The sequence below is a fragment of the Protopterus annectens genome, chromosome 14.part0 (genome assembly GCF_019279795.1).
Source record: "Protopterus annectens isolate FY-2018-M chromosome 14.part0, PAN1.0, whole genome shotgun sequence".
Lineage (NCBI taxonomy): Eukaryota > Metazoa > Chordata > Ceratodontiformes > Protopteridae > Protopterus > Protopterus annectens.
Genome location: NC_056748.1, coordinates 1,158,205,232 through 1,158,222,329, shown reverse-complemented (window position 1 = coordinate 1,158,222,329; position 17,098 = coordinate 1,158,205,232). Strand labels below are relative to the sequence as shown.

At 40.0% G+C, this 17,098-nt stretch overlaps 1 protein-coding gene across 2 annotated transcripts in view; it reads right to left on the bottom strand.

The window, feature by feature from the left end:
* LOC122789471 (microsomal triglyceride transfer protein large subunit-like) overlaps positions 1-17,098 on the bottom strand; it is a 1,260,333-nt gene that overhangs the window by 702,287 nt on the left and 540,948 nt on the right. For both annotated transcript variants that reach the window (XM_044056964.1, XM_044056965.1), the window contains exon 8: positions 307-449. In XM_044056964.1, coding sequence (XP_043912899.1) covers positions 307-449 — 143 coding nt within the window. The remainder of the gene's footprint in view (positions 1-306; positions 450-17,098) is intronic.

Below are 17,098 nucleotides of genomic sequence, written 5' to 3'. Positions count from 1 at the left end.
TTTTAATTTGCTTTCATTTTTTTCTTCTTGTAACAATTATAAGATTAAGCCTGAAATATGGCGCAGATGTCACTGGAAATAAAGGAACATAATCCACAAATGGCATATGTCATTTCATAAAACTGCTGCTAGGTCCAAAATGGCACTATTTCTGCTGACAGTATACAGGTTATGACACAGACAGAATTACTTAAGAAGTAGTTCTGCTCCAGTGTAACTATACAAGATGCATCATAATGCTGTCAGATGAACAGACCAGTAAAGTTAAGTTTTTTGACTTGATTCATGACTGGCACCAATACTTACATTGCTTCCTTAGGAGCATTTCTCAGTAAGAGGAGGATATCTTTTTTCTTGGCTGCACGGAGTGTCTTTACTGCTACAAGGAACTGTTTTGTAGTTTTCAGTTTTGAAGAATCAATCTTGCCCATTTTTAGAAACGATTTAATCTTTAAAAAAGGAGAAAAGAGAATATAAAATAATGCCTTCTATGACAGTGTTTGTGCACCCTCCATAAGCAATGAACAAAGTTTCATACACCCACTTCCAGTCTTTGCAATGACATTGTAATACAATTCAGATTTTATTTATTTATTTATTTTTATTTTACATTTGTTGATGGGATAGTCCGACTGGATAAATGTCCATTTTCAGCAGAGGCCTAGGGAGAAAAGCTCCAAATATTAAAACATTACATTGAAATTAAGCATGAACATTAAAGACAATTCTTGTCAGAACATAGCTGAATCTTTTATGGTTACAGACAATCAGATAGAGGCAGCTAGGTATTACTTACAATACTGTTTCATATATGGGAGGAGTTAGTCTGGATTCTGGCAGGGGCAAAGCCAGTATGTCATGAAATACTTTTTGAGATTTTTCTTGAATTGGTTTAGTGATGGTTCTAGTGTTAGATCAGCTGGAAGTGAATTCCAAATTTTGCCTACCGAGTTAGAAAACAAGGAGTCACCAGCTGAGTTGTTAGTTTTGAGTGTTTGAATTAGTAGTTGGTTAGAAGATCGTAGTGGCCTAGTGTTCCTGTAGGGATAAATGATGTTTTAAGTGCAGGGGTATTATCTGGTTGGTTGAGAATTTTGTGGGCTACTACAAGTTGATTGTACTGAAGTGAGCTAGTCAATTCTAGCCACCCTAGAGGTTTAAGGTTTTGACAGTGGTGAATTCTGTAAGTAAAGCCAGTGGCAAATCTAGCACTGTGATTATAACAGCTTGAGAGTTTGCAGAGTTCAGATTTGTTCAAGTTAGTAAAAATGGAGGAGGCATAGAAAAGGGTGGAGAGACGATGAGTGCGGGCAATGGCAGTCCTTGCTATTGGGGTAAGGAAAGGCTTATTTTTATATAGGGAGCCCAGTTTTTTATTAATGGTTTTAATGGTTTGATTGATATGCACGTCAAATTTAAGGTTATTATCAATAGTTATCCCTAAGGGTTTAGTAGGGTTATCTGGGGAAATAACAGTTCCATTATTAGAGGAAATCATAAAGGAAAGAGGTGTTGACCTGTGAGTGGGGGAGAATAGTAGTAGTTTGTTTTTTTAGGGTTCAAGGGCAAACAACGGCATGAGAGCCAGTTCTCTACTGTGTTAAATGTTTTCTGGGATAGCGTATGCAGGTCAGATAAGGTGGAGGCTGAGCAGATCAATGTGGAATCATCTGCATATTGTACGCATGTAGCATTTGGAATGGCAGCGTAAAGGTAATTAATAAAGACTGAAAAGAGAAGAGGTCCTAAGATAGAGGCCTGGGGATCTCCAAGGGTGAGGGGTAGTAGAGTAGATAAATTGCCTCCCATAGGACAGCCTGTTGTCTGCCATTCAGATAGGATTGAAACCACTGAATGGCATGGTTATTCAAGGAAATGGATTTCAAAGTGGCAGTGAGTAGTTGGTGGTTGACCATATCAAAGGCTTTGGATAGGTCGAGGAATAGTGCTGAGGACAGTTTGTTGTTATTAAGGTTATGATTTATGACACTGGAGAAAGATAGGAGGACAGAGGAGGTACTATGGTGTGGCCTAAAGCCATGCTGAGAGTTAGCCAGCAGATAGTTGTGTATGAGATAGTGCAAGAGTTGTTTATGAATACATTTCTCCATTATTTTGGACAGTGGTGATAGTATGGCAATGGGTCTATAATTTGACAGTTCTGTGGAATTGCCACCTTTGTGGAGTGGTATGACATGGGAAGTTTTCCAAATGGAGGGGATGGAGGCTTCAGATATGGTTCTATTGATCAAGATTGAGACTGGATAAGCTATGACATCTGCAGCTTTTTGTAGGTACTCTGCAGGTAGAAGATCGGCAGACAGGGTGGTCGGTTTTAGTTTTTCTAAGTAGGGAAGCAGATGGTTCAAAACATATTTTAACTCTGCATCTAAGATTACATTTGCTGGAGGATGCTAAATTATGTGAAAATGTATGCTTCACTCTGTTCATTGTATTAACCTCTAAACTTTTTTTCATATTTTTCCTACATATTTTATCTTTAAGTGAAGTTAAATTAAAACATTTGGTGTAAACACTGCCTTCAATAGGAGGGATTTTTGCCTCCATGCATCTTATTAGCACATCTGTAATGCATTCTGAAAACATTTTATGTTGTTCAAATGATACCTGAAATCTATATTTATACTACTTCAGGTATGTATGTAATGGTGAGTCTCACACTTATTCTTTCCGCATTACTTCTTTGTGTTTAGAGCACAGTGCACTTGCAGAAATGGTGCAAGAATGTACACACACACACACACACACACACACACACACACACACACACACGCATACAGGCATCAAGCCAGGTGCACCCTTCAGTAACTTTTTAAATCCACCACTAGCTCTATCTTGATAAGTATGAGTAAAAATAACAGAACCAAATTCTTAACTTTTCCACTACCAAACGTACATTATTACAGCCTTCAAACAAGTCATCTCCCTCTTTCAATGATGCTTTATTTCTTCATAAGAACATATCAGTTTAATTAAATGCTAAATAAATGAGCAGGGTTACATTTCATACAGCTTCTTCACAGATAAGTTCAATGAATAAAATATTTCCACTGCATTACAGTAAAACCAAACATGAATGAAAATGCTGAATGCCTGTAAACATTTCTTAACTGAGCTGAAATCCAAATATTCATGAAGTTTAAGCTTGGAATTTAAACATGGTCTGATAACCTTAATGATGTGTATGGATGTCATACTTGTAATGTTACGCTCATCTCCATGTAGATGGAACAGAAAAGTGAGCTTGTGGCGATATCATATAAAATGGATACACAATAGTTGCTTGTGTAATACAGTTTTAATTTATTAAGTTTTTACCAATTAAGTCAATTGATATACCTCTAACAAATATATAAAATTAAAACAATAAAATACTTTCACCTACAAATCTGGCCACTAGGCTAAGATGTTTAACTTAATGTAACTAGTCAACTTACACATTTGTAAGATGTGGTTTGGTGGTGGTGGTGGGGCACTGGTGTACAAGAAGAAAACCCATAAACCCATGGGGAGAACTTGAGAATCTGCTATAATAATCCACACAGGTCAGATACATGGCTTTTTTGAACCTGATTGATTCCAGAGGATTTAGAACTGGGCATGCTATCATCTGTTTTTTTTTAACTGTTCTAGTACACAGTGCAGATGGGCACAGCTCTGTACTACTTTCTCTATCTGAACAAATATTTATCACCAAAATATAACATTTCTTGATCTTTCTTTGCACACCACTACTCATGTGACCTATTTATCCTTTTGAGCATTTATTTTTTATTAAGATTTGGAAATACTGTAGTATTTTGCTAGTGTTTAACACTACGCCTTGCACACAACTTATTGTTTTTCTTGAAATAAAAAATAAAGCTGTATTTCCTTCATTACTGATTTTGCTTGGGTCATCTTCTGTCATTATAACATATTTCAGTAAATGTATTTCTAAGTCAGCATTAATATACCTTTAAAATTCTTTTTTCTTTTGCCACTGGTAGCTGCAGTATTACCCCAACAATCCGTAGTTCTTTCTCTGGCAGCTTTTAATGTTTTGGTGTTTATAAATACTTTCAAGATCATTACAGTTATTTCTAGATCAAGAAATCTTAAGAGTTTCCTCATACAAAGACATTTTGAATGTGCTTTGCAAGGATTTGCAATTTGTTTTCACCTGAACTTCTCTACCATGGAAATTACTGTGAAATTTCTCACATCCACAAATTATTGCTAACAGTTCTTTTTGTATCTGAGCAGAGTTCCTTAGTGGATTAATAAACATTCTTGTACCATAAGGCACTAATCTATTCTCTTATAGAATAGCAACTCCCACTATCATTTGACTAGCATCTACTTACAACACTGAATAATATCCTAGTATTTTAAAACTGAAGTGTGAATAGTTTCTTGAGTACACTTAGCCTATCCACTGTTTCATTTTCAAGCTACATGTTGCTCTAACAGCTTTCTTAGACAAATCGATAACTTCATCATTCCTAAAAAACCTGTAATGCCTGCTCATTTTCTGGCTTTGATATTTGTGCAATTGCTTCTATTTCTTTCGAATGGACTTTAAATTCTCTGATGTTACAATGTGACCCATACTTTTCAGACCTGTAAGAGTATACATTTTCACTTTTTCACTTGAAAATTGTGCCATCTTAATCTGTTCAAGCCAATAGTCTGTGGCACCTATGCTGACATAAAGATATCACATGTATATCAGCTTGGCGTACTTGATAAGGAACTCTCTCCATTCAGCTAGGAGCTTGTTCAGGACACCCACCTTCTTGGGGGGGGGGGCAACACAAACCATGACATGGTGTCTTCAAGCTCCCAAGTTAGCATCTTTGATAGCTGACTGAATGGAAGGGATGATCCAGGTTTCCTTCCTTTCTTCTTCTTCTTCCAAGGTGCACAACCAGGAACTTTTAGTTAGGAATGCTAGGAAACTGATGTCAAATATCAAAGGTTTAAGGCCTCCTCAAAGAAGGCATCATCTTGTGGGAGCTGTAAGGGTTAAGATCTCAATGTTTTTGTCCATCTAGAAGGCATTAAGTGGCTCTTATATCTTTAGACTCTTCAACGTAGCCTGAGAAGAGGTATTCATGATCCACTTACCTCTAGATAAAGGTTCTCAGTCTTGCTAGATGCCCTCATTTCCTCTTCACTTCTTCATGATTGTCACAAGTCATCTTCACCAGATTATCTTTCCTCCTTTCTTGCACATGTGGTCAAGCCACTGTAGTCTGCACTCTTTGACCTTCTCTGTAATCAGAGCTACTAGAGCTTCTGATCTGATGTCCTCATTTCTTCATCTGTCTCAAAGGGTAAATTATACTACCCATCACAGGCACTTCATCTCCATGACCTCTGGCTTTCTCAACTGTTATGCCTCCACTGCCCAGGTTTCTGCCCCATAAAGTGGCACTGGTCACACCACTGTTTTGTACAACTTATTTTTTAGGTTCTTTGGCATTCTTGTCACATATTACTCCTGCCCATTCTATGCCACTTGGTAGCAGCTCCTCTGATTCTAACTTTAACCTGCTTATTCAGACTTCCCTTCTTCTCAACCGCCTGTTCCAGATACCTGAAACTGTCAGCCTGTTCTACTATGTTCCGTTCTATCTCAATTTTTAGATATTTCTGATTTCCCCATTTGCTGCCACTACAACTGTTCTATCTACATTCAGGCTCATCCTGTTTGCCTTCACTTTTGCATTCCATTCCTCTCTTATTTGCTGAAGTTCTAGTTCAGAGTCTCTTTTTAATGCCACATCTTCTGCACACAGCAGCTTTGTTGACCTGTTCTCTTTGACCTGTCTGCTAATATAGTCCATCACCAGTATGAACAACAATGGTCTGGGATGCAGACTTTCGTTCCATACAGCTATTCTTATCCTCTGCAGCCATTTCTTTTCTAACTTGCCTAACACCTTGATCATATCTGCCATGATCTCATCTGAGCCTGCTGCTTTCTCTGACTTCATTTTCCTTAGCACTGTTTTTACTTCCTGTAGGATGGGCTTCTCTTATTCCTTCATCTTATACTGTGTTTATGGCAGTAAAAAATCCAAGGGGGTCTTCATTTAGAAGCTGCTGGAAGTACTCCTTCCATCTACCTTTGATGTCCTGTGAGCTGGTGAGCAGGTTGTTGCTGGAATCCCTTTTGAAGGGTGTCTGACTATGTTCTTTATCTTTATGTCTTTGCCTTGCAACCTGTTGGGAGTTTATTTGTGAGTCTGCAGAGTGACTTTTCAGAAGCTGATACAGTGCCTCTGATATCTTGTTCTTTGCTATTGTAACTGCTCTCTTGGCCTCTTTGTTAATTAACTAGTACTCCTTCTTAGCCTGGCCCATCTTTATGCACTCCTTCTTTCTTTTATTAACTTCCTGGACTTATGTATTCCACCACTAGCTTTCCGTATGTACCTTATTTCCACACCTGACTCAGTCTCATATATGTTCTACAGTCCTCACACATGCTGTTTTGAGGCGCTGCTATTTTTCTTAAATGTTACATATTTTCTCTTCCTCCTGAGGTGCTAGATCCCTGAATATTCCCTTGAACTCTTGTGCTTTCTCTCCAGTCAACTTCCAGGTCTTCAGCCTATTCTCTGTTGAACTTAAGAGCCTTCTATGACTACTGCATGCAGATGACCGTGGCAGCCAGTGGCCCACAGGCTGACTGTTTCACTGGGGTTGATTCTGCAATTATTGGTTTAACCCCACTGCCCTTACTAGAAGGAAGTTTACTTGAGCTGCATGATGACCACTCTTGTATGTGATCTTGTAACCATCTTTCCTCTTAATGAACCATGTGTTAGCCACCATCAAGCCATTTTCCAGTCAGAAGTCTAGAAAGGCCTCTCTTTCTTTATTCATGTTGCCCAACCTATGTGGACCCATGCAGTCCTCATTTTCTGCTCTGCCTATCCTAATATATGTATTTAGGTTCCTTATTATCAACTCATAATGCCTTACAACTATTGCCTTAATACAATCTTTCCCTTGCTATCACAACCCTCCTGAGGGACATGGGCTGAGATTATGAAAACTGCCCCATCCTTACACTGGAGTCTGACTGCTATGAGTCTGTCACTAATTCAGTTGACATGTCACTGTTTTCTGAAACGTCTCCCTCAGCACAATACCCACACCATTTTTAGTCTATCCTACCAGTCAGTAGCACACTCTGGATCCCAAGCCATGTGGCTTTGCTTCACTGCCTTTCCATCTTGTTTCTGTTTGATTTCTAAGCCTTGACAAATAAGCCCTGGTATTGGAAGAGCTTGATGTCATCTTAACAGAGCCATAAGGCCTAACGTTGGGGTGAAGCCCGGGGGGAGGGTTATCACACACACCACTGATCCCTGACCATGTTGCTCAGGAGGTCATTCCCTAGTTTCAGGAAGGGGGAGGAGTGGAGTGGGCTTTCGTGCTAGTCAAGGAAGAGCTCTAATCCAATGGAATCTGGAAGAAGGTTTCTGCAATGGAGTGACCTCCTAGAGGGTCAGGCTGTGACCTACTCTACAACTTTCAGTTATTGTGGAGATAACCTTGACTGATACTTTAGCTATATGATAGGCATCCTCCTCAGTCCCCATGTAAGATCTCAAATGCCATCATCTTTCTGGCTGAAAGAAGTCTCTATATCCCTCTTTGAGTGGTAGGGTTGAACATTTGGCACTAAAACATTATGATGTCACGTTCCTTCCAGAGACAATACAGGCAGTACTGGTATGGGTCCTAGATGTTAATTTCACGATCAGACAGACACTAAGTGATTTATATCTAAGCATTAAATGCTGGAAATTTACCATTAAAACCTAGGCTTGTGATTGTGTGAAAACCCAAAAAGAGTCACAGTTCTGAGGTTTGGTACCTAATATAATCAACAAGTAGCTGTGTGTGTTGGTATCAACTGAGTATACCCTGATTGTGGGATCTTCCAAAGAAGCTTTCTAAATGTTTGGTGGAAACTATGAACAAATGAGTACATAAACGAACACCCGCACGTACGGATGTGCACGGACCAAACCAACAACGACTGTGAAAAACAAAAAGGTCCAGTACAAAAAGGGTGATGACTTAAAACTCCTTTATTGGGCTTGCTCCAAAAGCAAACAGCATACCGGTTTCAGCAACAGCCTTTCTCAGTGCTTAATAACAGCACAATGTTAACAATCCCTTGTATAGTAAGCATCATTAACATACAAAAATACCATTGGTTGGTTAAGCAATCTAAGACAACTCATTAAGGCCAGGTTTAAACCAACCCCCCAGCCGAATAATCCAACCTGATTCTTTTTTGTTTAATAAAGTGTGCCAACCAACTTTAGAAATACATTGGCCCTGGACCCTATCAATAACAGTATATATAAACCTGGCCGTTTCGTGAATTAAAGTGTGCTTATATAAAGCGTTTGTAGGTCTCCTGTTCCTGATCTCACAGAGGTGTTTGGAAATTCGAAGCCTCAATGATCTAGACGTCTGTCCCACATAGAACGCCGAACAGGAACAGGTAGCCAAATACACAATCCACTCAGTGCTGCAATTACCATAGCATAAAATGTCATAAACCTTGGGGGTGTTAGAACTGGTAAAGGTCTTAGTTTTAAATACATGGAGGCATGCAGAACGATGTCCACAAGGTACACAACCCCTAACCTTGTTACCAAACAATGTAGATTGTTGTAATGAAGGCAGCACCTTGCGTTTATAATGACTGAAAAGAGACCCCAAAGTGAGTGAGGACTGCAAAATCCCAAGCCTGTAGAGCCACCAAGCAAAGAAGGTTAGATTTTGTTCTGCTGTGCTTGTTAATGTACCACATGACTGTGGTATTGTCTGTAAAAAATCTTCTTTAGAGGAACTTGAACCAAAACGGAGTGTAAGGCCTGGATTGCAAAGAGTAGGGCTGTCATCTCTGATACTGGCATAGTTTGTCATGTGTTGATAGGACCGAAGACCTTGGACCTTCAAGTTGCTGGAGGAGACCTGTCAACAATGACTGCATGCATATGTGCATAGCTCCTGAGAAGGGAGAGAAACCTGAAAATGTAGATCTGGATTTAGGGAAGTCTGATGAATCCACCAAAAGAGCTTGAGCTTGGGAGGAAGTAAGAGAGGGCCCAGATATCCCAGAAGGAAGCAGTACTGGAGCTAAACAGCCTTGAGATTCACTGGAATTTTCTCAAGTGGAGTTTGGCAAAAGGAACCATGGGAATGGTGGATGTCAAGTATCACAAGGCTTAGGGAAATTCCCTTGCAGAAAGGACCCTAAGAGGAAGAAGAATCTGGAAACAAACGGTCAAAGACAGGACTTTGGGAGGTGGGAGATAAGTCAGCATTGGGATGGCTGAATCAAGCAACCTATAAACACTTGGTCCTGACAGTGAGTCTATACAGACGTTTTGAAATTCAGGGTGAACTTCACACTGTGCAGAAGCAGCATTTTGAAGTGTAGATTTTGAAGCAGAGTGTGAAAAGAAGGCTTGAATTAAAAGGTTGTCTAAATAAGAGAATGTATGAATTCCATGAAGTCTGCAAAAAAGCTACCACAAGGACCACATATTTGGTAAATACCCTTGGGGCTGTAGAAAGAACAAAAGACAAAGCAGAGATAAGATGAAGACACAGAGAAACATAAAAACTTCCTGAAGAGAGGGTGAATGGGAATATGGAGGTAAGTGCTCTTCAAATCCAGAGATACCAGAAAAACTTGAGGAAACAAAACCGGGTAAAGTTTTTAAGGAAACAACATCCTGAAGGAAGATACATTAAGAAAGGTGTTGAGGAAAGATAGGTCTAGAATGGGATTCCATGACCCCTCCTTCCTGGGAACCAGAAACATTCTGGAATAAAAAAATACTCCCTGCTGAAACAATGGAATGAGCTGGATGATTCCCCTATTCCACCAGATTCCATAGAGTGAAAGAAAAGGGAGGAAGCTGATGAAGGCTGGAAAATGGAGGAAGGGACTTCCAAACCCTAAAATAAATATGTTGGATGAAGGAAAGAACCCAGACATCTGTGGTTATTTGTTGCCAAATAGGAAAGGAAAGCGTCAGCCTGAAGGACAGTTGAATCTGGCTGAGGAGAAGGGGAAGCTGGATGTCACATAGAGGCAGATTTGTCAGGAAAAGAATGTTCTTGGCCTTGAAAACTCTGAGTGGGTTCATCTGGGAAAAATCCCCTTAGTAATCCTCTTGCTCCTAGCAGGTTGTCTAGGCCGCCTACAGACAAAAGAAGATTTGGGTGAATAGTTCCACTGGAACTTAGTTATAGGGGAAACAAAAATTTCCTTCAGGTCTCCCATAATCTTGCCCTTATCCTGAAGGATTTTAAACAATTCTGTAGCACAGTACCAAGAAAATTCTGGTGGTCTAAGGGAGAATCTAAAAGTTTGGCCTAAATGCCCTCAAGTAAGGCCTGAAGGCACAACTAAGAGTATCTCCTCATGACAGAACCATATGCAGCTGCCCTAGAACAGGCGTCAGCTGCATCATAGCTGCATGTAATGGAACAGTGCGTTATCTGAGAGACAGAGCTCAGAAGAGAAAGACCAGAAGTATTATAACCTGAATCAGGCATACCAGTCAACCCCCCCCCCTCCCAGCTGGGAGAGAAGAGCCAGGATGTATCTAGTCATGTGGTTCTGATAATTAATGGTCTTAAAGCCAAAATAGCAGAAGTATACATTTTTTCCCCCTACCACTTAAAAAAAAACGACAGCACAACTGTCCTTGTCAGAAGGTAAAAGCTTGGAAAAGGAAAGCAGTCTGGATGGATTATTTGTAGACAAGGAAACAGCAGCAGCATCAGATGAAGGACTTCTATACAAGCATTTATGATGCTTAACAACTTTATAAAAATGTCTGGCTTTTTATGGGCAGAAAGTTGAGCATCGGGAGCACGGAAAGCTGCTATAAATGTATCCAAAAGGTCAGCTATGACAGGAGGGACTGCAGAGGGACTGGGTTAGTCCATTTGCAAGAATTCATATCTCTTTTGAACTTCAGAAAACTGCCAACAGTCCCACTTAAAGTGTTTCATTATATGGACCCCTGTATCCCCAAAGGATAATTCTTCACAAGGAGAGTCAGGGGAAAAAGAATCTTCTTCATCAGACCCCACAGCCAGAGGAGAGTGGATATGGGAGCAATATGGCAATGTTTCTTGACCAGAATCGAACTCTTCATCAGAAGCATCAGAATTCCTACATCTCTTAGAAGGGGTGGAAGACGAGAGAACAGAGGCAGGGATGTACAACCCTTGTCTGGGTTTCAGGGCGATACAGGCAATAAACAGCCCCTGAGTAAAGTCCTGCCACTCTTTATGGGGGTCCTTAGCCACAGAAACCATACGGTTTTCTTTTTTAAAGGAACATTTGCTTTAACAAATCTATGATGTTTATATCCCTGCATAGATTCGATGAGGGCAGCAAGCACCTCTTCCCTAACTAAAATTTGGGGAATCCTCTTAGGCTCTACAGATATAATCAGCCATGGTTCCCCTTCTAGATCTGTACCAGACATATGCCCAGCCTCAGCGGATGTGTGAGTAGACAGCACCATGTTGCCCTCCAACTGAATCATAGTAGAGGGAACTGAAGTCAGCACTAGATGGTCCTCAGGTTCTTCATTCTACCCGAGGGAGGAGTCCAATGGAGGCTGGACAGCACCAGGTTCAGTACATGCTTTCATGGTACCCTGAGACAAAAGCTTCAGACGTTGGTTTTCTAAATAAATTAAAAGGGACAACAGACAGCTGTGGTGTCTATTAGGGACAAAAGCCTGACAGATATCACACTGAGTATGGTTGTGTGTAGCATCTAAGCAAAAAAAGGCACTTCTTGCGTCTATCTTTATAGGGAATCTGCCTCCCGCACTCACATTTTCCTTTCCTAGATGACATGAAAACAAATCACAAGGAAAAAAGAAATGAGGATACCTCAGTGGGGTAGATGAACCAGCATGGGAAACGGTGCACAGACCAAATTCAGAGGTAGCATTCAAACTGGCAGCAAAGACGTTCTGAGGATTAGGTGTCTGTATGACACATTCACCTTACATCTTGGATGTAGGACATACATTTGATGTACATTGCCTAAAAGGTATAAAGACTTTGGTATATTGGCCAGGCATTAGGCTATCCATGGCAGGATATCCCACAAGTAAAGAATACAGCAATAGTGTTAAGGAAGTACAGCTAGTGATAGGTAATCACTGAGTGGTCCCTGGTTCCTTGTGTGGCACTACCTATAAAATCTTTTCCACTTGCTAACATTACATTTCCTAGTACTAGGTTTTCTTACCTCCTTCGTTTCCACTTGCTAACATTACATTTCCTAGTACTAGGTTTTCTTACCTCCTTCGTTTCCACTTGCTAACATTACATTTCCTAGTACTAGGTTTTCTTACCTCCTTCGTTTCCACTTGCTAACATTACATTTCCTAGTACTAGGTTTTCTTACCTCCTTCGTTTCCACTTGCTAACATTACATTTCCTAGTACTAGGTTTTCTTACCTCCTTCGTTTCCACTTGCTAACATTACATTTCCTAGTACTTGGTTTTCTTACCTCCTTCGTTTCCACTTGCTAACATTACATTTCCTAGTACTAGGTTTTCTTACCTCCTTTGTTTCCACTTGCTAACATTACATTTCCTAGTACTAGGTTTTCTTACCTCCTTCGTTTCCACTTGCTAACATTACATTTCCTAGTACTAGGTTTTCTTACCTCCTTTGTTTCCACTTGCTAACATTACATTTCCTAGTACTAGGTTTTCTTACCTCCTTCGTTTCCACTTGCTAACATTACATTTCCTAGTACTAGGTTTTCTTACCTCCTTCGTTTCCACTTGCTAACATTACATTTCCTAGTACTTGGTTTTCTTACCTCCTTCGTTTCCACTTGCTAACATTACATTTCCTAGTACTAGGTTTTCTTACCTCCTTCGTTTCCACTTGCTAACATTACATTTCCTAGTACTTGGTTTTCTTACCTCCTTTGTTTCCACTTGCTAACATTACATTTCCTAGTACTAGGTTTTCTTACCTCCTTCGTTTCCACTTGCTAACATTACATTTCCTAGTACTAGGTTTTCTTACCTCCTTCGTTTCCACTTGCTAACATTACATTTCCTAGTACTAGGTTTTCTTACCTCCTTCGTTTCCACTTGCTAACATTACATTTCCTAGTACTAGGTTTTCTTACCTCCTTCGTTTCCACTTGCTAACATTACATTTCCTAGTACTTGGTTTTCTTACCTCCTTCGTTTCCACTTGCTAACATTACATTTCCTAGTACTAGGTTTTCTTACCTCCTTTGTTTCCACTTGCTAACATTACATTTCCTAGTACTAGGTTTTCTTACCTCCTTCGTTTCCACTTGCTAACATTACATTTCCTAGTACAAGGTTTTCTTACCTCCTTTGTTTCCACTTGCTAACATTACATTTCCTAGTACTAGGTTTTCTTACCTCCTTCGTTTCCACTTGCTAACATTACATTTCCTAGTACTAGGTTTTCTTACCTCCTTTGTTTCCACTTGCTAACATTACATTTCCTAGTACTAGGTTTTCTTACCTCCTTTGTTTCCACTTGCTAACATTACATTTCCTAGTACTAGGTTTTCTTACCTCCTTCGTTTCCACTTGCTAACATTACATTTCCTAGTACTTGGTTTTCTTACCTCCTTTGTTTCCACTTGCTAACATTACATTTCCTAGTACTAGGTTTTCTTACCTCCTTCGTTTCCACTTGCTAACATTACATTTCCTAGTACTTGGTTTTCTTACCTCCTTCGTTTCCACTTGCTAACATTACATTTCCTAGTACTTGGTTTTCTTACCTCCTTTGTTTCCACTTGCTAACATTACATTTCCTAGTACTAGGTTTTCTTACCTCCTTTGTTTCCACTTGCTAACATTACATTTCCTAGTACTAGGTTTTCTTACCTCCTTCGCTTCCACTTGCTAACATTACATTTCCTAGTACTTGGTTTTCTTACCTCCTTCGTTTCCACTTGCTAACATTACATTTCCTAGTACTAGGTTTTCTTACCTCCTTTAGTACCTGCTTCATGTTCTAATGAAGAAGGTCCCTATAAGTTTTCAAAATTGAATCATCCAGTCATTCAGGTGTAGTTGTTTGAGAACGGGGTGTATCAAACTCTCCCTGTCTTGTATGAGGACATCCAATCTATGAGGAAGCTTCTGGTAGTTGCCCTAGGCCAATAACCACTGTTGCCTAGCTCAGAAAGGAGTCACCACAGTGATCATTAGAGAGTCCTCCTGAATCATCAGAATTACTGTGGATATCAGTGGAAAGGGAAGAAATGCATAAAGGAACTGACCAGAGGAGGGTGAAAGCTTCTGGTTTCCAGTGCTATCTGCCAGAAGTCTTGGTACAGAATTTGTTTGTCTGTTTTGAAAGGAGGGAAACAAGTCCATTGGAGGTGTTCCCCTCAAATGGACCAATTCAAAACCAAAAGTAGCACACTTTTATCACAAAAAAGTTCCCCATATCTAGTTAATTAGTTTGAAATATTACAGATAATGTATCTGATAAAATGTTTCTTCTAAAATGTCAACATAGTAAATTGGCAATATTCTTAGAGAGACCCAATCCCAATTCCTGTCAAAAAATAGAAAAAAATACTTTCGTGTGGAAGGGTTCCCAAAGGGGACTTATCTACCAGAAATAGAATACCGTAGCCAACTAATGTTACTGTGAAGCCCAGATGTGCTCTCTCGTGGGTGGCAAGAAATTAGTGAAGAAACTGGTGCCCAGGACTGTTATTTTCTCCTTGTGGCTCTTGAAACACAGCAGCTTGGGAACCTATGGATGGGAGTCAGAGCTTTGAAGACCAGCCAGCTGTTATATCCTGGGCAGGACATAACCCTAACAGTTATAGGCTACTGCAGCAATGAGAATGATGAACATAAGTACCTCTTCAAATACATGCCCTAGTGCCCTAAATCTACATCAACAGATAAACAAGACTCAATGGAGGGATAGGCTCCTTACTCAATGTATTCCTGGCCTATGGAATGCATTAACCCACAGTTCAATAGTACAAGTTTGACTAATGGATGGGGAGAAATAAATTTACCCTGGGGTTATCATGTTTGCATCTCCTTGATTTGGAAGGTGAGCACTAAGCATATGACAAGGGTGGCAAGAACTTTTAAATACACATTAAAAAATGTACATGGCTCAGTGTCTAATGGTCTCTATGATCACTTGCCTAATATTACTCCTATGCTCTCAAGTTACTAAAGTAAACGTGACCAAACATCAGTGGTCAGGAAGGTAGGAGACAGGATCTTAACAGAAAGGAAAAGCCTGAGGCCTTTTTAAAGACCAGCCATCTTCTGGACACAAACCAGCATGGTTTCACTGCCAAGAAAAGCTAACAATCCAATCTCCTGCAGTTGTATGGTTGGGTAAAAGTACAGCTGGATGAGTGAGTGCTGGTGGATGGGGCCAGCCTGGAAGTCATGAAGGTCTTTAATTTGGCTCACATCAAAAAACACTTGATAGGTTAAAAAGGCCAGCAGCAAGGCAGATGGACCTTACTCCAAGAGTTAAGAACTGAAAAAAAAGTTTTGTGACTACATGTTGAAGTAGCAAGAAGTTTGTAGACCATGCAAACTGAGCTGCTAAACTTGAATGGCCTGTTTGATGTTTACATAAAGTAGCCAAGTAGTCATGAATGGTTAAGCAGATTGTCTGTTAAACCAATCTGAAACCAGTGATGCAGTTAAATACCAAATTCTGTGAGATTTCTGATTAAGCAAATATGATAGGAAAGCAGCTAGAGCAGACAAGATAGTATTTGAATTGAATGGAATGGAAGATTAGAATAAAGCAGAATTTAAGTTTGTATGGAGTTCTGGAAGGCGAGAGAAAAATTAGTTTGATGGATTATGCAAAAACAAGATAGCAGAGTGGACTGGCTGGCACAATGGTGCATGGGATGGATTTCTCACTACCTAGATGACTAGGATACAACTAGCGGACCCAGCACTGCAGGACTCAAACAGGGAGGGGGAGAGGTGAATGAGTGTGGCCCACTCACCTCTGCTGGGGGGGGGGGGTGCTGCAAACATCTAGGCACACTAGAAGGTGCTAACTTCCTGTTAAAGATAGGGAGATCATTGTTCATGCTTTGGGGGAGGGATAAGGCAGGGATGTTTGGAGATAACACCCATTGTTGTTAATGATGGAATGGCCTCATCTGTAATCTTGTGGCATGGCCTTCCCCTATGTCTTGTTATCTGCATACCATTACATTCAGGGTAAACTAAAGCACAGACTAAGAATCACCTCTGACCACTGACCGAATGATGGGCTTCCCCAGCTGACCTTCATACGATGGGAACGAATCAGCCAATTGGCCATGGAGGGGGATGATGATGATGATGATAGACAGAGGAGGCAAAAAATACTAAATGAAAAATAAAGATGATAGATGGGACTAGTTTTATGAAAGACTCTCTGGGAATAGGACAGGTGAAATATTTGCTTTTACCAGAGTCTGAAGTTCAATATGGAAAACCAAGGCCAATTTTGATAGAATGTTTGACTTGTTATGAGGAAGCAAATGTTATAAAAGACATGGTAAGCCACAAGAAAGTTCTCTGTGCTGGGAAGATCAGTGTTTGCGAAACCTGACTGTTCTGAGGTGACATCATTTACATTTCTTGTATGCAATCAAGAATGTACATTGAGAAGACAAACTTATGCTGTCATTCCTGGCCATTCTGAATGCGTTTTGGAATTGTAGAGTTTGACCTTTGACAGTCTAAATGAAACCAATGAAAAAAGAATAAGAGGATTACCCATGGGAGTAACTCAGACAGATTGAATACAAGGTGATAAGTAGATTGTTGAATTAAAATAAGTGAATTTTCAGGAAAACATTGGATAAATGGGAGGGGAGATCAGAATCAACTGAGAAGAGACATGTGTGTGTATGTGTTTGTGTGTGTGCATACAGGACCAGCATAGCTGTCCAGATTGGAAAGTTCTACATGATGGCATAAAATGGAGTCTGTTGGGGATATGAAAATTAAA